This window comes from Propithecus coquereli, unplaced genomic scaffold, assembly GCF_000956105.1.
Source record: "Propithecus coquereli isolate 6110/MARCELLA unplaced genomic scaffold, Pcoq_1.0 Scaffold184, whole genome shotgun sequence".
In the NCBI taxonomy this organism is placed as follows: domain Eukaryota; kingdom Metazoa; phylum Chordata; class Mammalia; order Primates; family Indriidae; genus Propithecus; species Propithecus coquereli.
The window spans coordinates 2,675,735-2,700,188 of NW_012143190.1; the positions used below are offsets into that span (position 1 = coordinate 2,675,735).

A 24,454-nucleotide genomic window follows, 5' to 3' on the forward strand; every position below is an offset into this window, starting at 1 on the left:
TTTTTTAAAAATAACTGTATTCCTCAAGCTTAAGTTATAATTACGTACATTTTGATAAAAAAAATTAAGTTACAAATACTCAGCCTAGGCACAGTGGTTCACACCTGTAATCCTAGCACTCTGGAAGGCTGAGGCGGGAGGATCGCTTGAGCTCAGGAGTTCAAGACCAGCCTGAGCAAGAGCCAGACCTCGCCTATACTAAAAATAGAAAAATCAGCCAGGTGTGGTGGTGTGCGCCTATAGTCCCAGCTACTCAGGAGGCTGAGGCAGGAGCATCACTTAAAACCCAGGAGTTTGAGGTTGCACCACTGCACTCTACCTGGGGTGACAGAGTGAGACTCTGTCTCAAAAAAAAAAAAAAAAAAGAAAGAAAAGAAAAAGAAAAATTAAGTTACAAATACTTTTGTTATCCAATTTCTGTAAGCATAGTACTTTAAGATAAGAGCTACTCTGCAAGGCAGTATTTTCATATATCATCTTTATAGTGTTGATAGATACTTTTTCGAGTAATGAAAGTGTATTTATACTATATGCATCTGAAGATACTGTGTATTGATACTACATTTTAATGTACTTACAATATAGTAATACTGTAAGATACAGGTTATTTAAATTACTACCATATATTTTACAGTAACAAAATATAAAAGTCCAGGATGATTAATAATTTGTAAAATCCAGACCATGCTGTGGTGAATGGATTTTTCATTATAAATACACAACTGATTTGTTTTTCTTGCTTAAACAGTGAGAGAACATGTACTTCAGCTGGCTAGTCCATGAGCAGTCACTAACCCACAAGGGGGCTAAAAGGAGACACAGCCTCTTTGTTTTTCTCTATCCTTTTAAGAGATTTTAAGAAATGGTTTATTAAAATTACATTTGTATATAAACAGAAAGTACAGGAATTACATGATCATCTGTAGTTTTCCTTGGTGATGTCATGGCTGTCATGTAGAAAAAGCTATTTTACTTTCACAAAAATTGCCCAGAATATACCTGTCCTTTGGACAAAAGCTCATCTTCCTTTCATCAATGTTATTCAGAAATAGAAATTATTTTGAGAATCTTAATGAAGTCCACAGAAAGTTTTTAACCACTTTATCTTCTGCATGAAATCACACTTTGCCTGAAAATATTACGCTTTTTAACTAGTTTTTAGTTTTCTGTCAATTCTCTTAAAAGATAAGATTACTCCCTAACTCAAGCTACCAATGAAAAAGGTAGGGGATATATTCCTCATCATAAAATATAAGCCAATAACTGGAGGTAAAACACTTGACATGACTATAAGCCTATAGGCTCTTTCTGATTATTTTTCAAGAAATAATGTGATAAATTATTGGTTCTTTTAGTATATAGTGCTTACTTCTCCAATAGGTATTAAGCTAATAATTCTACAATCATTAAAGCTCACATATTTGGAGGCTTCTGATAAACATAAGAGCAAAATTTACACATGTAAAATTAGTCACAATATTTAATATTTTCATATTTACCTGAATTGTGGTATTTTTTCCCAACATATTCAAATGCAAAGAGTAGCTGGAGGTCTGTTGGCTGGGAATAATGAGCTATTGCAAGGCATACCTAGGAAAAATTCTACATTTAGAATTTGATTTTAACACACTTAGTTAAATGAAATGTACAACAAGGCCTTGGTCACTGGGAGCATCATCTTGGGGCAGTGATTATAGATACTATTTACATGTTTTTCTGGTTGACCTCGAATATAAAAGCTCCTTAAGGCCAGGTATCTCATTCGCTGTTGTGCCCCCAAGACACTGCTTAATCTTTGTTAAAGACACTTGTTTTAATCTTAGTTAGTACATGGCAAGTAAGTATTTGCTGAGCTGAATTTTAACTGGAAAGTATTTTTGTTCCAATAAATATACCTGAAAGCTAAAGAAGCATTCTCCAAAAAGGCAGTGACAACAAATCCACTCAAAAAAGAAGAAGAAAAAAGTTTTGTTTTTGGGACAATAAAGGCTTAATATAAGGTATGAAATTTTAATGTTTATACCTCATAGATTAAAAATCTAAACTTAATAGAGAAGCCATAATCACAAAAAAGTTAAAATTGCCAAGAAACTCAAAAATACATGGGTGGCTCAAAGAGGTACATCAAAAAACTGTGTATAAGTTAAATGATTTCAGACTGTGTCCTGTAGTGGAAAAAGTGTGGGCTTTCAAGTCAAACAGACCAGGGCTTGATCCTAGTTCTATCAAGTACTTGCTACATAACTTGTGTGAAGTCAATTCCTCTCTCCCAGCCTCAATTTGCTCATCTGTAAAATGAAGGTAATATTAATACCTAGTCTGTGGTAAAGATTAATATGCTTGGCCTTCAGAGGAGATCCATACATGGAAATATTACTGTCATTCTCAACTGCTGTTGAATGGAGTGAAGGATGGTGCCCTTTGCTTATACAAACTCTGCACCAGAGGAGAAAACACTCTTCAAATGAGCAAAGAAGAAGAAATTTAAGACATATAAGACATATGCAAGAAGAGAATAGCAGAAGATCTTATTTAAAAGATTAGATATCATTTAGAAGGTAAAGCATTAAGTCAGAATGATACACTTTTGAAAGTGAGCAAGCAAGAAAAGTTTAGTTGTTAGTTCATGTCAAGTTAGCAGTGTTTGGAATGGGTTGATGCGAATTCCATTAACTAGTAAGTATGTGTCAGCTTGCTGCTTAAACTGTATTTTAAAAGTCATTTTTATGATAGAATAAATGTTTCCTATCTTATTCAGTTAAAATATACAACCTGGCAGACAGAATTTATCACTAGTTTTGACCAAAAAAAAAAAAAGCTTTCTGAAACTTATGTAATATCTCAATTCCTCAATGCCTATACGAGAGCTTTCTATGGTGGCTCCACTCACAAAATTTCAGAGCGGGTTGTCTACATTCCCATTGCTAATCTGTTAACACTCTTCCTTAAAGCACTTCCAGCAGCACAACTACTGAAATCTGTACCTTGGAAAAATCCTCAGCACTCCCTATTCCTTTGGGCACCATATATAGTTTACAAGCTCTCTTATACTGTTCTCTAGAAATTTCTCATATTTGTCCATTTCACTACACTGCCACAGCCATATCCTTAAGCCATACTCACCTCTGTGGGCTTCCCTACAGTCTAGAAATCCACAACACTTAAGAATTCTCTTCTAAAGATGCAATTCTGACGAATAATTTTACTCTCTTGATAATCTGCTGTGGTTCCCAGATGCCTGCTTAATAAAATAAATCTTCTCATTCTTGATTTTTCACAAAACTGACTCTCCTCACCAGACATCCCTTACCTTCCCAATATTCCCTCAGCAGTCTCTGGTCAGAGAAAAATATGTTTGCACACATTCTGTCTGACTTGGCCCTAGCCATCTCCTCTGCCACACTCTGCTTAGGAAATCCTTCTATTTCTCTTAGCCAACCATGCTTTCCTGGAAACTGTCCTGTCTGTTCAACAGTACTATCTTCATAAACCTTCCTAGACCAAGCCAATTTCAGAGTATTAATTCCAGAAACCCTACTGTTCCCTTCAAATAATTACAGTTCCAATATAAAATGTCTCTTTAGTTAATTGTGCTGATATAGCTATACTTTCAAGGTATTCTTATAATAGTTATGATGTGGATGAAAGTAGGACATAGGTACTTTCTTATACTTCTACCATTAAGGTCAATTCATTAAGGGTAGATGCCACACTTCTCATTCATTTAACAGATATTTACTGAGCACCTACAATGTCCTAAGCCCTGGGGATGCAGTGAACAAAACAGACACCAATCCCTGCCTTCATTAAGCTTACATTCTAGTGAAGAAGATAGACACTAAAGATAAACAAACAAAAATACAGTAAGTTACATAATTATAAGTGCTAAAGGAGAAAAAAGGAGAGCAGGGAAGGGGAATATGAAGTGTTATACTGAGAGAAGAGGGAAGCAGGTTAAACATTTAGAGAAGGAGACCAAGAAAGACTTCTCTGCACAGACTTGAGTAAAGATCTGAAGATTTTTCCATTTTGTAGCATCACTTCAGTAGCTTTCTGAAGGTGCCTTGTGTCCAATAGTGGCTGCACTAAAATACTAGTTGACAAAATTAGCTACTAACATATTAAGGAAAATACTCCAAGCCAGTAATACTAGTGTATCACATTCTCTAAGACAATTAGAAAGCAGTCACAGTTTATACAAAATAAATTCACAGATCATCGGTTACAGAATATGTTCTTTGTGGCCACAAAGCAAAAAAGAAACAAGGCCTATCTGCAAGGCAAAACCCAACACAGCCTATTTTGAAAAAGCCCCTTAAAAATAGCATAATATCACATTAGATCAGGAAACAAATGAGTATGTCTAACAGCATCTACATTAAGGTTAGGAAACAAATGAGTATGTCTAATAGCATCTACATTTAAAGAAGTCTATAAAAAATACTGTAAAACTGAAAGTCAGTTTAGTTACTTACACATGGTTGATTTTTTGGGGGAGAGGAAGCACAGCTTAAACTAAATTTATTCTTTTACAGTAGTGTAATTACAAGTGTGTATAACTTATTTTTGTATAACCTAAGTAGTGGTATCTTTGGGTACACACATAAAGGCACACAGAAACTTATGTACCTGGATTACGCTCATGCCACTGAGAAAAGAAAGCCAGGTGCCCTGTTCTTTGCACTTTTTCATACATATTATTTAAAAGCCTAAGTCCAAATTCCTACCTTCCATCCTTAAGAGTTTTTGAAAGACTTAAAAAAAGGTCTCAAAAAATACTCATTTTCATGTAAAATTATTCTGATTTTGCGATTACTCCCTAAGCATAAAAAATTTTTTGGAAACTGTATCTTTAAAAATTACCTTTGAAATAGTTCATTTGTCCTGGCTGTCACAGGAAATGAAGAAAATATTGATATTAAAGACATTAAATTATGGTAAATATTTTATTGGAGAAAAAAAGTAAACTACTTTTGAAGTGATTTTTGGACTAACGCTGATATTCTTCTCTGGACAGAAACCAGAAGTACCACAGTAGATAGTTTCTTCTTTAAGGCCAGCTGGGGGTACAGCACTAGAGAAGCTCAAATCCAGGAAACACTTAAACCTCATCAAGTTCCATCGCATTTGCAAACAAAACTAGTTTCCTAAATTTCTGTAGCCTGAAAGCCACCAAGGAGTAAGTAGAAGATTCAAGGCAAAAATGACAGTTCAGAAAAAGGCCAACTTGTTCTTTAGATGAACTGAAATCACTTCTAGAAAGAATGCCTAAACAAGTGGTTCACCAACTAATGTGAAAATAAAGTGATAAATCATTAAAAACAACCTCTCTCTTTTTTTTTTTTACCTCTCAGTTTTGAGCAAAAGTTCTTCAAAAAAAAAACTGGTGGGGCCGGGCACGGTGGCTCACGCCTGTAATCCTAGCTCTCTGGGAGGCCGAGGCGGGCGGATTGTTTGAGCTCAGGAGTTCGAAACTAGCCTGAGCAAGAGCAAGACCCCGTCTCTACTAAAAATAGAAAGAAATTAATTGGACAACTAAAAATATATACAAAAAACTAGCTGGGCATGGTGGCACATGCCTGTAGTCCCAGCTACTTGGGAGGCTGAGGCAGAAGGATCGTTTGAGCCCAGGAGTTTGAGGTTGCTGTGAGCTAAGATGACGCCACGGCACTCTAGCCCGGGCAACACAGTGAGACTCTGTCTCAAAAAAAAAACAAAAAACAAAAAACTGGTGGCTCAAAGTTGCTATGAGGTTAGATGTACAATTCTGTATCATCAAATTCCTAGACCTTTCCCAAATATCATTATTTTCCTGTGACAGCCCAAGGATAATGAGGATGAATGTTAATGGATACAGGTGCACAAATTAATCTAATTTTGTCATAATACTATTGAGACAACACCAACTAGACAATGAGAAGGTTTCAGAGCAACATTTAACAAAATGTGAACAATTTAGTATTTTGAGATTTCATTTTTCAAACAAAAATATAAATGCCTCAGGTATTTTAAAATGAATCAGTGGTTTACCCACCAGAGAACTCCAAACACGCATCTGGTCATTTTAAAACAACTTATAAAATCAAAGCATTTTCCAGAGAAAATTTAGCATTCAAAGCTTCCAGGAGGTAAAAATGAGCCATAAATTCCTAACTGCTACCTACTTTTAGATGAAAACTTAAAATAAAAGGGTATGCCAGAATTTTTGTTTTTAACTCAGGAAGCTTTGGTAGTCACACATGACTTAATCCTCTGTGTCTGAAACATGTGAATCAAGGGAAAAATTCTTCCCCCCTTGACTATACGAAAGACAAAGAGTATTTCTTTTGAGCCTGAGGTAACACCCTTTTTATATTTTAACATTGGGGAAAGGATCTTTGTCAGAAACTTGGTCTTGGAAAAGGGCATGAGATGGACTAGCTTGTTTTATGTGGACAGTTAAATGAGGCCCTCTTCATCACTCACCAGTAGCACAACAAACAAAGGATACTCTGAATTTCCACAGTAGTATGTTTTGTTAATTTGGCAACTAATCATTTGTGTGGAAACGTCTTTTGTGCTGCTACTTTTTACGTTACTTAATTTTCATTTGTTCATGCTTTATCTTCTCAACTAGACTTAAGCTCTTTAGGGCAAGAAACTGCATCTTATCCTTATTTCTATCTTGCAAAATTTAGCACACTGCCTTATGTGTCAGAAATTACCAATAAGTACAATAGATGGTTCAAGAACTAGACCAAATAATTATGATTTATACTTTTAAAATGGTGTCATCTGGAAGATACTGTAAGAGAGTGGGAGAGAATTAAATTTTCTGAAAGAATATCGGGCCAACTGTATAAATTTCTTCCTTAAAAATATGCTGTCCTAACTCAATCTCACAAGTTCTGGGGTGTCCCAATTCTTTAGATGCTATACATATTGAAGTTAAATTTTTCACAAGCAGGTTCCTGATGCTTTGATTAAATTACAAGTATATATTTAAGCTCAAGAAAGTAAGTTGGTTCAAAATATTTTATGTACAGTCTACTACTTAATTAATTCTGAAGTCTCTGTAAGAATAGGCATCTCAAATTGGTAAAATGCTAAAATCACAAACAGCAGAATCAAACAGGTGAAAGGGGCCTAAAGAGTTACCTAGTTGAATTTTCAATAATGCAAAATGCTAGGAGATGGCTGTATAGACTCTATTTGAAAACTTTCACCCATAGAGTCCATCATCATTCTACTCTGCTAGACAGTCATTCATTTTCAAGGATTTGTCTCATGTTTTCTTTCCTATGAAGAATTTGTTGGTTACAGTTCTAAAAACAAATCTTCCACCTCCTCATCAAAATACATGAAGACAGCTGCCTTAAGATCTTTCTGACAGCCTCATTTTGATAGCCACAGAAAGTTTATGGCAGTCAGTCTATTGACCATGGAAAAAAAAAATGCACCCACTGCTTGGTGGTGCAAAGGCTGGCTCAGTTCTGAGAGAAAGCAACTTCCAGTTTCACTAAGACACAGTTGTTCAATTCCCAATGCACAGGAACAGGCTTTTTTCTGGAAATTCTATTCCTCTGCATTTGTTACAACACAGACTGGAACCGAGGGGCATTAGGTCTACAAGTTTCACACCTCTGGTAAAGCAAAACATGGAACCAAAAAAGTGGAGATTTTTGCCCTTGAATCTTACTCTATGAGTAAGTAGGTGAACATTCCCTGGAAGGCAGGAAAAAATACAGCAATCAAAATGACTAGCTTTGATTTGCCCCTGCCAAATCAATTCATAAGATTTTTTTAAACCACTAATAATTATTAGGCCCCTCTCATAACTATACATTTACCTAAACCTTATGTAACCTAAGTCTAGCTTTCAGTCTGTTGGTCAAGTTCTACAGTTCTGAATTAAAAGCCTTACGAAATCTTAATTGCAGTACATCACCAAATTTTCAACTTTTTTAACCAAGAAAGAAACCAACAGGCAATGGTCTTAATGTAAAAGATATGCTAATTTCCACATGAAAGTCTTTAACATTTTAGTAGCTTTATATAGAATACTTTAAAACAGCCATAAACTAATCCAAGGAAATCATTCTATTAATATTCTTGGCTTCGACTTTACATAAGGAGATATCTAATGATAATGTCCCCTAAAAAAACATGAGCAACTGAAAATGAAAACTTCCATACAGAATTGAAATCAGTAAATACAGTGCAGAACCCAGAACTTGATAAAACTAGTATTACCTTTTTGGCACTTTCAGGACCTGATTCATCAAAGCGAAATCTGACAATTCTGAAATCTTTACAATAAATAATTAACTCTGTCGGATTAAACTTCAGTTTCTGGTTGGGGCCTAGGACTTTCTGCTTCCTCTTGTGGTCATTAACTGAAAAAGAAAAAAGTAAAAGAAAAAAAAGTATAAAAATTCTTTCTTGTTACTCACCCTTTAGTACAAATTTTAGTGAAAATAATGGGAAGGTCACCCATCACTTGGGCACTTCTCTGGAATCTTTCATATTTATTGATAATTCCTAGAACTTGGGGCATTGGTTTTAACTTTGCTTCAAAAGATATTTTAAATGATTCTTTGCATAAAATCACTACCATCTAGATACATTTAATAATTAAAATTTTAATTAAAAAGAGGACAAAAGCTTAGAAACCATAAAAAGCTATATATTCTGTATCTCCCTTTTAAAATAATTTCTTGACTTATCCCTCTTTCAGTAATGTTCCTGGGACTCAAAACAATGGTAAAAGTAAACCTACAGCAATAAAACTATAACCTAAGTATTTGAGAAGTATGACTTTTAAAGCAATACTTCCAGAATGGAATCAACTTTTAGAAAGAGTGTGTATAGAATGCTACATACCTGTGACAATTTGCTCAATACATGTTAAAGGGACATCATGTTCACCAAGAAGAAGGTTTCTATAATGGAATTTCTGAAATAAAAAATTACATTCACGTTAATTCTTTTCCCAATAACTTCACAATGGTAGCACAAGTCTTACTTTTAAGTGTGATGAGAAACTGTGATGACTATTTCTAAAAAGCACAAAAAGCTTTTGTCTGTGTAGCTAGGACCATTCTAAGGATACAGTATCTTAGAACACACTTTAGTAGTAAAGCAAGGGTAGAGAGAAAGAAATATATGTTGTGTTCATGTTCCCTCTTTCTCCCCATGCTTTTTTCTTTTTTGACAGATGGAAATTAGGTTAAAATGTACATAATCCCATAATATCCAAAATATGGAATATTATCAATCACTTCATATGCAAACATTTACATGTCTAGATCTGGATAAGCTGGCTACAAAATAAAGAAAAAGGGGTTCCTAGGACATCATATTTTAATGGGTAAAATCATGCTTGATTTTTAAAATGGAGATTTCAGAGTGGAAAATAACTATCTTTTTAGAGCAGAAAATCTATTAGAAATAAAAATCTTTAGAGAAAGGTTTTGGCAAACCACAGATCTTTTTTTTTCACTTGTTAACAAACACTTCATGCTCATTTTCAAACTAAGGAACTGGTTGACACTATCAATCTGCTGTCAGTAGAGCATAGGTTTATTTTTCCCATTGGCGGTACTGGATTTAAACTATGACAGGTATTTGCTTCTCATTTACGTGAAGTCTGGGGCCAGGGATCATAATAAAGCTAAAAACAAAGGGAAAAACCCAAGCCTAAATCCAAATAAGCTAGTGTCCCTACATGTTAAATATCTGTCAATGCCTTAGTCTAAATATACCTAGAGAAAATTGCGATAAACACACAAATATACAGAACAGTAAATATTATGGTAAATTAACAAATGACTACATGAAATACACCTTGTTAGACCCTTCAAAAAGTTTACAGTTCATTTGTAAACATTTCATTAGAGAACAATTACTATTCTAAATAAAGATCTAGGGGGCAGATGTATGTAACACTTTACAAATCAAAATAGAAAATAGCTGAGAGAAAAGTCCAGGATTTTTAAGTTAATCAAATGAATGCCTAAACTTTTAAACACCAAAATAATGCAGAACTATTACTTTCCAGTAAGAAAATAAAATAGCAAGAAGGCTATTAAAAAAATTTTTATCAATATTTTTCTTCATTCTTCCTACAACTACAATTTGGCTTTTTGGAAAAAGAACTAATTAGTGTAAAAAAATCATGAAATCAGAAAAATGTGTAGCAATAATAAGATTTGCTAAATAATTAAGTTTTTCTCTTTATGACTAGAGAAAAAGGTTATTATATTTTTATAAGCAGGTTAAAAGATCTGAAAGAGAAGGAATAACTTCCTTATTGAAAAAGATACATAACCAGTGATCAGAGGATAAATGAAGCAAAGTGACTTAAAAATCATCTCAATAATTATATTCAAGTAAGTCCCAACATTCTTCTTAAACTTTATTTTGAATTTTAATATAATTCATTTCCAACATTATATTAACCACTTATTAATAATTTTATTATAATTTTCCCACATGTGGTTTATGGAACAATATATATCGCTTAGAGTCAAAAGCCTTGATACAATGAAACAGTGTACAAATAAAACACACCTGTAATGGCATTGGGTCCTCTGTAATAAAGGAGATTTTGAAGTTAGTGCATATCAGCTTTCCCCACAAATCGTACTGGCTTGTGTCTGTTGCAATGCATTTTCTCACAAAATTGACTTCATTTACGACAATTTCTCCTTATTAAAAAAAAGAGAAAAAATATCATTGTGTGAGCTACAATTGTGCCATGGAATGTCAAAAGTCACTGTATGACCTAGAAGGCATATTTCATGATGATAATGATGAAGATAGTAAGAAGGAACATTCACTGACTGTTCACAAGGTGCCAGGCACTGCACCCACTTTACGTCGTTGCAATAGGGACAGTAACAAGGTGTTCTCCATTTGTAAGGTATAAAAGCTGAAGCAAAAAGAGCTTAGGGGTCTGAGCTGGTTGAACTAGAAAGGCTGGCCCGAGCCACTACCTTTCATTACTTACTTGTTGAAAGACCTTCTGGAGAAGAAGTAAACTACACGCTCTCCTTCAGAGTATTACTTGATGGAATATTTGTTTTATTAACAAGTGACTTCATCTCTCAAACCAATGTCTTTGATTCCTTTTGTAAGGGATGAGGAACAGAGTTCAGCTTTATTTATTTTAAAATATATTCCATAAAGCTAAATCAAGTTTCCCTCGGCACTCAAATTGTAACTTAGAAGGCAATAAATCTTTAAAATATAGTTTGAGTTAAAAGGAAAGATTAAAGAAATAAATATAAGAAGCCAATACAAGCCAGGAGCAGTGGCTCAAGCTTGTAATCCTAGTACTTTGGCAGGTTGAGGCGGGAGGATTGCTTGAGGTGAAGAGTTCAAGACCAGCCTGGGCGACACTGCAAGACCCATCTTCATAAAAAATAGAAAAATTAGCTGGGTGTGGCAGCATGTGCCTGTAGTCCCAGCTACTTGGGAGGCTGAGGCAAGAGGATTGCTTAAACCCACGAGTTTGAGGTTGCAGTGAGCTCAGATGACACCACTGTACTCTAGCCTGGACAAAAGAGACCCTGTCTCAAAAAACAGGAAACAAACAAAAAAAAACCAACACAAAAGTTATAATGTGTTTTTGAAAGAATAGTTTTCTATAATTTATTTAAAGCTTGGTCATCCTTAAACCTTAATTTCTAAGATCTAAACGTTAACTAGACCCAGAAACATTTTTAAGCCATCAGTTTCTGGCGTCAGTGGCAGAAAAGTTAGGGTTCTGATCTACTTTGCCAATTTCTATCATTATAAAAATTTTTAGCAGTGATAGAATCTCTTTGTTGATAATCCCCAAACACTTACCAATTCATGAAGAATGAAATTATAGTCTCAAACAATGTTCTCTTTAACAAAAATATAATAAATTTGAGTTGCAATAGTAACTGTTATTCAAAGTTCTTAAAAGTGCACAAGGCTAGTTTCAGGAACAGCCCCTTCACATTTACTGGAGGATTTAATTAAAATCTGCTCGTGTCAAATTCTCAGCTCAAATCACTTGAATTAATTTCCATTCTGAAGAGGAGCCTCCTTCAAATGGCCTAGAAGCCCCGCATGCCTAGCCAGCCACCACGGTCTTTCCCACCTTCACTGCTCTGCCCAGTGCTGCCTATTAATCCCTCATATGGACCACGCTCCTTGCATGCTTCCACCTACGTGGTCTTTGAACAGGTTCCCCTTTCTGGGAATATTTTTTCCTTCTCCCTTAGCCCAACTGCTATCTCAGGAATGTCTTTTTTTTTTTTTAAATCTTCCTGCCTAGATTAAATCTCCCTATCATAGCATTATATATTAATGCTTATAATTCTAGCACTTACCACAGCTATAAATTTCTTTCATTTACTCATTCATTCATTCAATTCCTGCCTTACTCTCAGGATTATATGCTCCATGAGGGTAGGAGATGGATGATTTTTATTAATACTAACTGCTGAAACTTTAGTGCGTAGAACAGTGCCTAGCACACAGTAGGTGCCTGTTGAATGAGTGCTGAATGCATGCATGAATAAAATCACTTCACAACACATGGTTCACCAGACAACCACCACCAGAAGCTGTTCTAGATAGAAGAAAAACCAGTAATTCAATATGGCCAAGTAGCCAAGCCAGCTGGAAGATAAGGGTTGTTCAGGTAAATTTATATAAAGTTAAAAAAAAGTCACAGAACTGCCACCCACTCCTCGCCTATACATGCACAAAGAGCTGTTAAAACCTACCAATGGAAGTTTCTCAACATTTGTTCTGATTCTTTCAACAACCTGTAAGTTAGGGAAGGCAGATGTTTTCCTTAATATGCAGATAAAGGACTTAGACCCAAAGAGGTTAAATCACTTTCCTAAGATCTTAAAAATAGTAAGAAGTAAACTTGGAACTTATAACCAAGTGTTCTGACTTCAAATCCAACAGTTGTTTCCTATACTTACATAAAATTAAATGTTCTGGAGTCTAAAACTGCATTAAAGATTCAAAATACTGGTCTTAACTAGATGCTAATGAGAAAAAAATTTAAAAGACAAAAATATACATAAAAAATCATTGAATAATTCAAATACATAAAATTTAAATCTTCTAGAGCTTCGGTCCCCAACCTCTGGGCTGTGGACCAATGTCGGTCTGTGGCCTGTCAGGAACCAGACTGCACAGCAGGAGGCGAGTGGCCGAGGGCGAGCAAGCGAAGAAGCTTCATCTGTATTTACAGCCACTCCCCATCGCTCACATCACTGCCTCCCCCCACCCCATCCACGGAAAAATTGTCTTCCATGAAACTGGTCCCTGGTGCCAAAAAGGTTGGGGACTGCTGTCTAGAGCTCTTTCAACACGAAGTTTACTAACACCCATATCAGAATCTGGGCTACTGAATATTCAACCCTTTCTCCCCTCCAGTAAATCTTAGCTACCAATTATAAAACTTAAACAACTAGACTAACCACTGCCAGTGGAGATAGAGGACATACTCCTGGTAACACTGACCTCCTCACACCAAAACTACTGGCTCACAGAGTATAACCTTCATCACCACATACAGTGCCACCTTTCTTACCTAAACAACTCATCCAAAATCAGACTTTTCAAACGATGCTACAGAAATTCACCCAGTTCTAACACTTACGATCCATACGTATTTCTTACGTATGTTATTATACTCAAGCCCTTCTTTTCTAGAAACCTGATTATTTTACTGATGCACAAACGTAAAATGTCAAGCCTGTGAATGCAGAGAGAATGAGACAAAGAAAAGGAAGAGAATGCATTTAATAGGTCCAGCAAATGGTAAACCATGGACCATGGGCCAAACACAAAACTCTGTTTTTGTAAATAAAATGTCAGTAAAATACAGCCATGCTAATTTGTTTGTGTACTACCTATGGCTGCTTTCAGAGGACAAAGGCAGAGCTGTGTACTTGACAGAGACCTTATGGACCACAAAACCTAAAATATTTACCATTTGGTACTTTAAAGGTTTATTGACCCCTGTGTCAGAGATGGTTACTTAAGTGACAACTCTTAAAATTATGTGAAACAAAGCTCAGAAGATGCAATGAGGCACTTCCTGTCTAAAAGGTGAGAAGTGAAGCACCTTTCAAATTGAAGTGCTTTCAAACTGCAATGTCGGAGCCATCTCAGGGAGCTTTGAAGGACACTGAGAGGAGTGATGAGGACAAACTTCCTGCTGGAATGTGTCTATTAGAGTCAAGTCAAGACTCCTTTCTCACCAGTGAGCTATAGCACTCAGCAGAAAGTAACATGGAAACCAGATCGAACTGCTGTACCACTTGTACTCCATCATCAAAAGCAAAAGCACAAATTTGTGAATGAACCCTGCAAGGCTAGATTAGAGTCTGAGATAGCAGTATGAACTCATGTTTGCCTTCTGTCTACAGAGAAAGATACAGTTACAAAGAGATGTGTATACAAATGGGTTAGTATGCATGTGTATGTTTTCTAGCTCTGTCCCCTGAAAGGCCTAAAAGCAGTGACATTCCAGCAACAATATGCACACTCACACTCAGATCTAGGTTTTTAAATACTATTCTCTAATAAAAGGAACCAAGTTTCCCTAGAGAAATGGCTAATTCGAAGGCTGGGGCAAGGGAAACAGGATGAGTAGGGAGTCTCTGGTAGTGCCAGAATGCCAGCAAATAAGGAAGTGGGAATAGACAGGGCAAGCATTTCAAAAGGACAGATGAAAGAACTCCCAATGGCCAAAGCTGGAACAATCTGTACAAGACAACAAAAGAAGAAACAATAATGCTGGATTATGACGTAAAGAACAAAATGAGTATCTGTGAATCCACATTAATGTAAACAGATGACTGAATAAATACATAAAAAAATAAATGGGGGAGAAGAGACAGATCTTCCTTACAGGGGAATTCCAACCAATAACCATATAAGGAATAAGGGAAATAGAAAATCACTATTAGAATACCACAGTAAAGATCGAGAACCTGCCATGGACTGACTAAATGACTGCTGTGAGCGATACACACTGCCGAATGCTAAAATTCGTGAGCAAAATTTTAAGGAGAAACAGGTTATTTTATAGGCAAAAAGCTATCTTCCCCCAAGTATTTACTAATTACTGGGCTAGTTTTAACATACGTCCACAAATTCTTGATTCTCCTCCCTCCAGGAGGTGGAGTTTAATTGCCAATCCCTTCAATGTGGGTGTGGACTTAATGACTGCTTCCAACAGAGAGTATGGAAAACGAAAAATAGTAACTTTTCAGAGGAGAAACCTGACAGACACCACTTTAACGGGGAGTGACTGAGGTTAACATCACCAGTAACCAATCATGTTGATGTCCTGTGCCTTCTCACACGATGCAAGGACAACGGTTACCACCTCTGTGGTGGTCTCCCCCCAAAATCCATTACCTCTGCCTAATCAAAGGAAAACACCAAACACACCCAAACCGAGGGACATACTACAAAATACTACCTGAATAATACTCTTTAAAAGTATGACAGTTTTGTTTGGAAATCTGAGTAAAGAGTATACACAGATTTTTCCTACTATTATCTGCAACTTTTCTCTAAGCCTGAAATTATGTCTAAATTTTAAAAAGTCAATTTGATGAAGTTTCTAGGGGGTGCTTTGTCAAAACAGAGAATCTAATTATAAAATTATTCCTATTTTATTAGATATATTTCTATGTTTAAAGTGCTTTTATAGGTATTAGTTGAGGAGAAATGAAAATGTAATTCAATAGGAAGAAAGTGTCAAGGTCTTGAAAGACAAGAAGAGATGGAGAAACCGTCAGACTAAGGAGATATGATGACTAACTGCCATGTGGTATACTGAATGGGATCCTGAAACAGATAAAAGACGCTAGTGAAAAAACTAGGGAAATGTAAATAAAACCTACAAATTAGTTAAGAGTGTTGTTAATTTCTTAGTTTAGCTAAATTTACCAAGGTTATATATTATAATAATATTAGAGAAGCTGAGTGAAGAGTTCACATTAACTCTCTTTTATATATTAATAATTCTGTAAATCCAAATTTATTTCAAAATAAAACTATTAAAGAAAAAAATGGATGAAACCCCCACAAAACTGACAACAAAAAAGTAACATAGGTACTCTCTGGGCTAGGGTCTTTTCAGGAAAATTAAGTGTCACACAGCTTTTTCTTAGAAAATGGAAATGAGCCTCTGGCAAAGAGCAAAGAATAGCAGGAGGGAAGGATAGAGGGGGCAAGAAAAGGAGGGTACTTCTGGGGATATGCTACAACTCGGTCTTCCTATTATATTATAGTCATATAATTAAATAGTGTCAAGTTAACCTGGCTTGAGTTTTATTTAATGACACTAAATTTTGTGCACATAGAACTAGTCTTTAAAATAAGTGGATCACATATGGCTGTCTGCTCACATGGCAGTTACCTGCTCAAAACTTTAAAAAAAGGAATGCTGGCGAGGAGCTGTCATAAGCTATTGTCATGTACTGATGTACTTGTACAACACTGTGGGCCGGAAAATTAGTTCATAGACAGGGAAGCAAAGGAAGATACAAAGTGGGCACTTCCTAGATAGGAGATATAAAAAGAAGAGTACGGAGACTGCTCTTGTTTACGTTTTAAATTAGTGACCCTGAAGAGAAAACTCATAATCAAAGCTTCAGAACTCCAGGGGACAGGAAGTTTTCACTGAGACTGTACTCCAGCACTTTTCCTGCAGTGAAGGGATGGTGTGCTAGAGGAGGCTGGCCCGCCTCTGAGAACCCGCCAGGCTCCTTCCTGCCAGCTCTGTGCTCAGCACCATCAGCCGTGGTGGGATGATTTGCACCACCAAGCGCTCCCCAGCACACCACTGGTGGGCAGCCACAGGAAGACTCATAGAAGATAAAACAAGCAGGAAATTAACTTCAGTGTGGGGTAAGCAAAAAGCATCACAGAAAAACCTTCTAAATTAGATGATGGGCCAAGAATCTCTACCACAACGTGGGAAGGAAATCAAGAAATTATCAAAGTTTATTTTCTCAAGACCGTTTCATCTGTACAGATAAACGAGAAAGCAAATATAATTAAAGTTAATAAATCTCAAAATGGCATAGCCAGGGAAGTTTTTAACTCCCAGAGGACCAAAAAACCATGTTGTATTATCTCTCCCAACACCTTACAGATTTAGAAAGTCAATACATGTTTGATGAATGATCTTTCCCATAAATTTTAGCTTGGAAAATAGATTAAGACAAAGTCTCACTGCGCACGGTGGCTAATTTAACCTATAAATGTGTATAGTCCCAAAACATAATTTAACCTGTGGCTTTAAATACGTGACTGACTGTCCCAGTTTGCCCAGGATGGAGGGGTTTCCCTGGGATGTGGGGCTTTTAGCACTAAAACTAGGACACTCTTAGGCAAACTGGGACAAGTTGGTCACCCTAGCTTTCGATAAATTCAGGAATTAAAGTGGCCTAAAAGTCATGGAAAGTTGAAACTATGTAGAAGATAAACACAAAATGGCTGATGCTATCACTGGTACTAGCAGGGTCTGATTCTATAGGTCACACACAATACGAACAAGCATGTAATCAAGTACCATATCCAGTGAGTACCATCTACGATGGAGGGTGGGGAAAAGGTCACAGTGCAAATATCAGGAAGAGACTAGAATGAAATCTTAAAGGAAGAAGAGGGTTGAGATAGTAAAGAACATGCAATAACAACAATAACAAAGGCCTAAATAAGGAATAAGACATCTGGGAAAGACCAAGGAATCAGCCTGACTGAAGCAAATACCAATACTGGGAAATAGTGAAAAACGAAGCTAGGGAGGTGGAATGTTAGCAAATTACAGAGGTTAAGGAATTTGAATTTTATCTTATTTAAGTAGGATTTTATTTATGGAGGTTCACTAACAGTTTGGAGCAGGAGTGGCAAGGTAAAGATAGTGATGGTAAGGAGTTAGGAGGTAAGTAACAAAATGCTGGCCTAAGGTACTATAGCAGTAGCCTAAGGAATGGACAGCTCCAAACATCCTTAAGGTTCTACAGGAAAAGTATAAACCTAATGCTAAGGTTTATACTTTACATGTAGATACTACAGTTGGTTACACTGTTCACAGTTCCAAGGACACGCTACAAGTCCTTTGGTCTTTCAAAAGCAATGTATTCATGAATTAAAATACCACAAAATCAGTCTATAACCATCTACAAAGCCTATCTACAAAAAGGGATTACATAAAACACCTAAAAGACAAAGTCTTTATCTTTAAGGAATTCACAATCCAACTGAGGAAATAAGACTTACGGTGAGGCACAAAAAAAAAGAACAGTACATAAACAGGCCAAACAGTGAATATGTAATAAATAAACAAGACATCTATACAACAATGGCTATTTTCATTTTCCAGATGGCCCATGGTGGTATGCTTTTCTGATTTGATTACAAAAGACTCTGACAATCGGTGCATTCATTATCAATCTAACAGTTAATCTCAATAATGAAAGTGCTGTTAACATTGTAGATGGGAAGAGGGGAAGAACTGAGCTGACAGCCTTAGCACAGTGGCCCTGGCTTAGCCGGCACTCAAGATTCAGAGCACAAGCATTTCCCAAGAAGACCTCTCCTGGCACTCCTGTCCTACCCCAAATCTAGTTTAGGTGACCTTCCTCTAAGCTTTCACAACCTCTGCTCTCCTTTACTGAAGTATTTCCTCAATGAACTGAAATCGTCTAAGAGCAGGACCCCGTATCTTCAGCTTTTTATCCTTTTGCCAAGTTGCATTGAGCATGCATTCAATACCTGCTGAACAAAGTAATTCATTATTTGTTAGCCTTGGCATTTCAACTCTTCTCCCAAAAAAGATCATGCCCTGGGGTTAGAAGGGAGCAAAGACCTTCAAGTCCCACTCACTGCAGATCTCACATCCTCATCACAAAGCCACTGGCATTTCACCAGCCTCTGCTTCTGCACAGCCAGTGACAGGAAGTCCACTGCCTCCCAAGACATTCCATTTTCTGGCAGTTGAAATTCTTGAAAGTTCCTCCTCAAGCTGGGTCAAAATCTGTCACTGCTATGAAAACGGCAAAGACAAGGACAGAGCTCTTTTTACCTCACTAGAGAAATCCCTCTAAGCTAACATCCAATCCGCTCCCCAACAGTTCCAAAGCATAAATCTGGACCCTAATGTTGCCAGTAGAGCCAGGTGGGCTATGCTGCTCAGTGGTTAAAGGCATAGCTTGGGAGCCGGACACAGAATCTGGCTCTACCCTTACTAGCTGTGCAAGATTCTGCAAACTATAGTTTTCACATTTGTCAAATGGAGATAAACTGGTAACCCTACCAGACAGGGCTGTTATGAGGATTAACCTATAAACTGTGTTAAGGATCTTACTTCAAAGTGGCAGAAACACATCAGAACTAGCTTAGCAAAAAGGAGAATTCTGTAGCTTCTGTGTTAGCTGGACTACAAGGAAAATGAACCCCAGGGGTTTGAACACCTTGGTGTTCTTCACTCTTTTGGACAGGTTTTCTGGAACTATGGCCACTGGCATTACTAAAAATAATCTCTTCCCTTAGTACTAACCTAAAAATATCCAGAGGCAGACCTGTACTCACACCTGCAGTCTAGGGTGAGTTATTATCCCTGCTGGCCACACTAGAACCCAAGGCTGGGTGGAACTGGGGTAGAACAATTTGCCAAAAGAGGGAGGATACATTTTTCAGAAGATGGCAGAAAGACTCTTAGGCAGACAAAATAATTGATGTTCTCTGTGTGAGTGCTCATTAAACTGTATCTATAATATTATGATAATATTATCTAGTGGTTTCCAGTTTAGATTTCAAACTAAATATACTACCAAAAATAATTTAAGGGACCAACAAGGTTTTTAACCTTTTATTTTGCTAACTCAAAAGTGTTTTTTAAAGCCACAGCTACTATTATCATCATTTAACAAAAGAGCAAATTTACACCAAAGAAGTTAGAAGGACATAATCTCAGAATAAAGGACAATCCTTTAAATGAAATAAATTTAACTTTATGAAAGAAAGCTGCATGCTTCTTAATTTTCCCATTTTGACCAAGGGCTGGTAAAAACTCCATCTAGATCTGACGCCAGGCCCTGGCTGGAATTTGGAAACCACTGATCCAGATCACAATCTTCTACCTTGTCAACAGGCAGCTTTAGAGCTCACCTGTAGGCACACTACACTTCCAAGACTTTCCCCACCTAGCATAGACCCTGGCACCTAGGAAATGCTCACTGAACCAATCCATCAGTCCAGCAGCTATCAAAAAAAGACACGTGCTCTTAATGGATATATGCTGGGACATAAACATGTACGCACACACATTTTAAAATTCATACACGATCTTCAAAAAGTATTGGAGTGATTTTACACATATATAATCATTAAAAGAATGAGGTTCACATAATGATGGGAAGATGAAGAGAAAGCCTACGCAAAAGCTAACTACTTTGACAGAGCACTATATTTCAATTCCAGGCATGAATATAATTCTCTTGAGATGCTTGGCATAAAATAACACAGTCCTTCCTCTTACTCTTTTTTTTTTTTTTTTTTTTTTTTAGACAGAGTCTCACTGTGTTGCCTGGGCTAGAGTGCCGTGGCGTCAGCCTAGCTCACAGCAACCTCAAACTTCTGGGCTCAAGTGATCCTCCTGCCTCGGCCTCCCGAGTAGCTGGGACTACAGGCATGCGCCACCATGCCCGGCTAATTTTTTCTATATATTTTTAGTTGTCCAATTAATTTCTTTCTAATTTTAGTAGAGACGGGGTCTCGCTCTTGCTCAGGCTGGTTTCGAACTCCTGAGCTCAAACAATCCGCCCGCCTCGGCCTCCCAGAGAGCTAGGATTACAGGCGTGAGCCACTGCACCCGGCCCCTCTTACTCTTAAATCTGGGATTTGGTCTGTCTCTATGTGTGCATGGCTAAAGTAACAGTTTAAGCAGGTGGTCTGAGGGGTTCTTTCATTGAGTCATTCACTCAGTAAACATCCCAGTGACCATCGCATTAGAGGCACTATGCTAGACATCAGGACCACTAAGTTGAATTAGGTAAAATCTCCATCTCAAGAAGTTTCGTGAACCAGGAAAGTTGAAAATTACTAACATAAACCACAATCTAAATGAAATTACTAGTCATTTTCTTCTATTTTCTTTACTTAATAAAAGATGAGGATCATTTTAAATTTAGCCTTGTTAAGTTCCAACAGAGCACATGGTGACTACACACAAATAAACAATTGATTTTGTGTTCTAATTTTCATCTGCTTATTGAATTAAAAGTTCAAACTTCGGGCAACTGAAGTAGGATATCCTTGGGCTCAAGGCATTATGCCAAAACATAGCATGCAGTATTATATCTTTGAACAATTACTTCTGTGTGCCTGTATAAAGCCACAGGTGATTTGGCCATGTTTTCTATGGATTCCTAATGGTAACGAAGGCCAGGACTATATTATTCAATCCCTCTTAGTAAAAGCCCTATCCTAGCCTAGGTCTTTAGATCACCAATATTTTAGTTATTTTCCATTTGTCTTCATATTGTAGTAGAGTAGTAGGCTACAGTCCAAAGAAGAGCCTGGGGGTAGGTTCTAGGGGGTAGTCAGAGATGGACACAGAGACCACAATGGGGCAGCCACACACACAACTGGGGAGAGTGTGGGAAGGCCAGAGTGAAAGGGTAAGAACAGAAGGGGTCGAGAACGAGGGCAGAAGACATGGTAATTCAGGATTGGTTAAATGTTCTGTAAGAGAAGGCAGGTGCAACAGAACACTGGGTGACAGAGCCACCATGTATGCATGTACAGACTTTGGCTGTGACTTGGGAGTCAATGCAAGAAAAATTAAGAAGTCAGAGAATTCCTTAACAGGCAACCAAAAGATTCAGACTTAGTTGCTATTTCTGGGACAAGTAAACCACTCACAGTCAGGAAATGGGTTTAAAATCTCCCCAGAAAACTGACTATTCAGTAGAAAGGTAAGTTGGTAGTAATTTTATAAAAAACCCTACAATAAGAAAAAGCTTATCAATATTTAGTAACACTTTTTATAAGCATATCTTAAACCTAAGAGCTAATTTAAAAAAATCAAGTACTTGCATTTGTAACCAAGACCATGTTGTTTACTACTGTCAAATCACTGTATTGGGAAGAGGGAATCAAAGCCTAAGAACTACGCTTGTTCAAAGTAAAGGAAGCCAAAGTTCAACAGCTCACAGGCATTAATTCAAGATGAGTACTGACTGTTTCCCTTTGCTGCCTTTTAAACGCCTGGAGTGACTAAGACTAGAACAGAGCACACAGGGAGCAAGGGTTACTTAGTAATTCTATTGTTCACGCTAAGGAAAAGTACAAAGGATTAATTAGTACACACTGAGTGAAAAGCACTAACAAAATCAAAGGAAAATATGTATAACTAATTCCCATAATAAAGTTTAAAAAGAGTTTTTAAAGTTTTTTTAAAAAAGACTACCATATGGAACCAAAGGTTGATGTTTTTAATATATTTGTCCATACTTAATATTTAAAATTTTAAAGTTTTCAAATTTGTTCAGTTACAACGTACAAAGTTCTAATTATTTTATTAGATTTGGCTTTAAGTAAGGTCTCTGAGATTTTTAAACGTGATAGGAGCCATACAAACTGCTATTAGATTATATTTCAAGTTTAAAACAAGCTTTTCTAAGTATCCGGCTATATGGTCCCCAAAATTATATTAAACAATTGACTTTTCCTAATTATTATACAATTGTTTTACAATTCAAAATACCAATCGAATAATATTTTGTATGTTCTAAAACTAAACTCCTGTCTACCATCAATCCCTACCTCTGTCTCTAAGGATGCTAAGGTAAATTTTGTTCTAAAGCAATGATTTTCAATCAGGAGGAAATTTTGTCCCCCAGAGGTACAAAAAAACAAAAAGGAAAGATTCGGTAATGCCTGGAAGCATTTTGGTTGTGGCAAGTAGGCTGCATCTTGGTGGCAGGGGATAGGGGGACTACTGGCATCTCATGGCTAGAGGCCAGGCTAGAGGCTGCTACAGCCCCCCACAACAAAGAATTATCTTGCCCAAATTGTCAGTAGTGCCTCTTTCTGTTGGAAAACTCTATTCTAAACTGAAACAAGCAAATTTGCAAGTACAGCTGACAACTTCAAAAAATAACTGCCAAGTAAGTAATTCAAAGTTCACTAAGCTTTGTAATTGGTACAAAGACACAGACATGATAAAAATCGCTTTTCATACTATCAAAATGCATTAAAATGATTTGACTATTAATCAACGCATTACATCGCAGACAGACGAGAAGGGGCAAAGAGTACTTTTGCTACCCAAGCAAGTAAAGATATATTTCCATTCAAAAAGAACATTTCAGGACACACACACAAAAAATGAGGTAGTGATATTCTTGACTGTTTTCTATGACACTTTAAACTGTCAAGGATAAACACCAATTAATCATTATTTTTGGTTGCTGTTGTAGGTCTCTAATCAACTCTTTTTTCTCTTCTCAGTCATTAGATTTTTAACTGGAGAAAGTTTAAAAAGAGACAGAAAGTTAAACACATGATACTAGTCAGTAGAATAATCTTGGACCAAATTACATTACTACAGTATCTGTTATAACACTAACTAATGTTTACCTGGCAAAAGGACTGGCTCCAGTTTTTTTATCTTCGGTTCCGAATTGATCTTATCGTCAGTCTGAAATACATTAACAGAATAAATCAAAACCCAACCCCCCCCAATAAGATACCAAGACAAGTTTTCTGAGCGATGACACATGAGACAGAAGTATTCCCCATTTAAACTGTTTCACATTTTAAACGAGCTCTTTTTAAGATCTGCTCATTATCGACTTGGGAGTCTGACAAGAAAAATATTAAAACTGCCTGTACCGCTTCCAGGTGTTCACATTTATGACAGATCGGTAACCTCTACTAAATGCCCACAAGCGCTGCGATCATGCTGGCGGTCACAGTGGGGACCGTCACCGGGCTACGAACGAAATAAATGCAGTTCCAAATCTCCCTTGGGTCTCATCACACAGCAAAACTGCGGGACGACAGGACTTCGGGCAGAGAATGGCTGCGGCAGAGTTTTACAAGTTTCCACCGAGCCAGAGGTGGCTCCCGAGAAGACGCGTTCCCAGAGTCTGAGATCAAGCAACTGCACGACTGGGGGCACAGACGGGTGCAGCGTCCCAGGGTCCTCCTGTTACCGGGTGGCGGCCTGGCGGCTCCCCGGAAGCGCCAAGGAGAGGGTACTCCCGAGGAGGGGGTTGTTTACCTGAGGCGGCGGCAGGAGGTAGGACCTGAAGGTGGGTCTGGGCGGCTTAAGGGAGAACATGGTGCCACCGCTTTTTCGCCCCCGTCCCGTCGCGGTCCAGCGGCAGCGCTGACGCTTCCCGACTCCTCTGGACTTAGAGCTATCTGTGCGGCCGCCCAGACC

The 24,454-nt window shown here is 37.2% G+C and overlaps 1 protein-coding gene across 1 annotated transcript in view; it reads right to left on the bottom strand.

Annotated features, from left to right (window-relative positions):
- The window catches only part of MTMR10 (myotubularin related protein 10), a 46,249-nt gene extending 21,795 nt beyond the window's left edge, over window positions 1–24,454 (bottom strand). The window contains exons 1-6 of the mRNA XM_012642709.1: window positions 24,293–24,454; window positions 23,647–23,707; window positions 10,552–10,688; window positions 8,863–8,935; window positions 8,233–8,375; window positions 1,500–1,590 (exon numbers count right to left, since the gene is read on the bottom strand). Coding sequence (XP_012498163.1) covers window positions 1,500–1,590; window positions 8,233–8,375; window positions 8,863–8,935; window positions 10,552–10,688; window positions 23,647–23,707; window positions 24,293–24,352 — 565 coding nt within the window. The 5' untranslated portion in view covers window positions 24,353–24,454. The remainder of the gene's footprint in view (window positions 1–1,499; window positions 1,591–8,232; window positions 8,376–8,862; window positions 8,936–10,551; window positions 10,689–23,646; window positions 23,708–24,292) is intronic.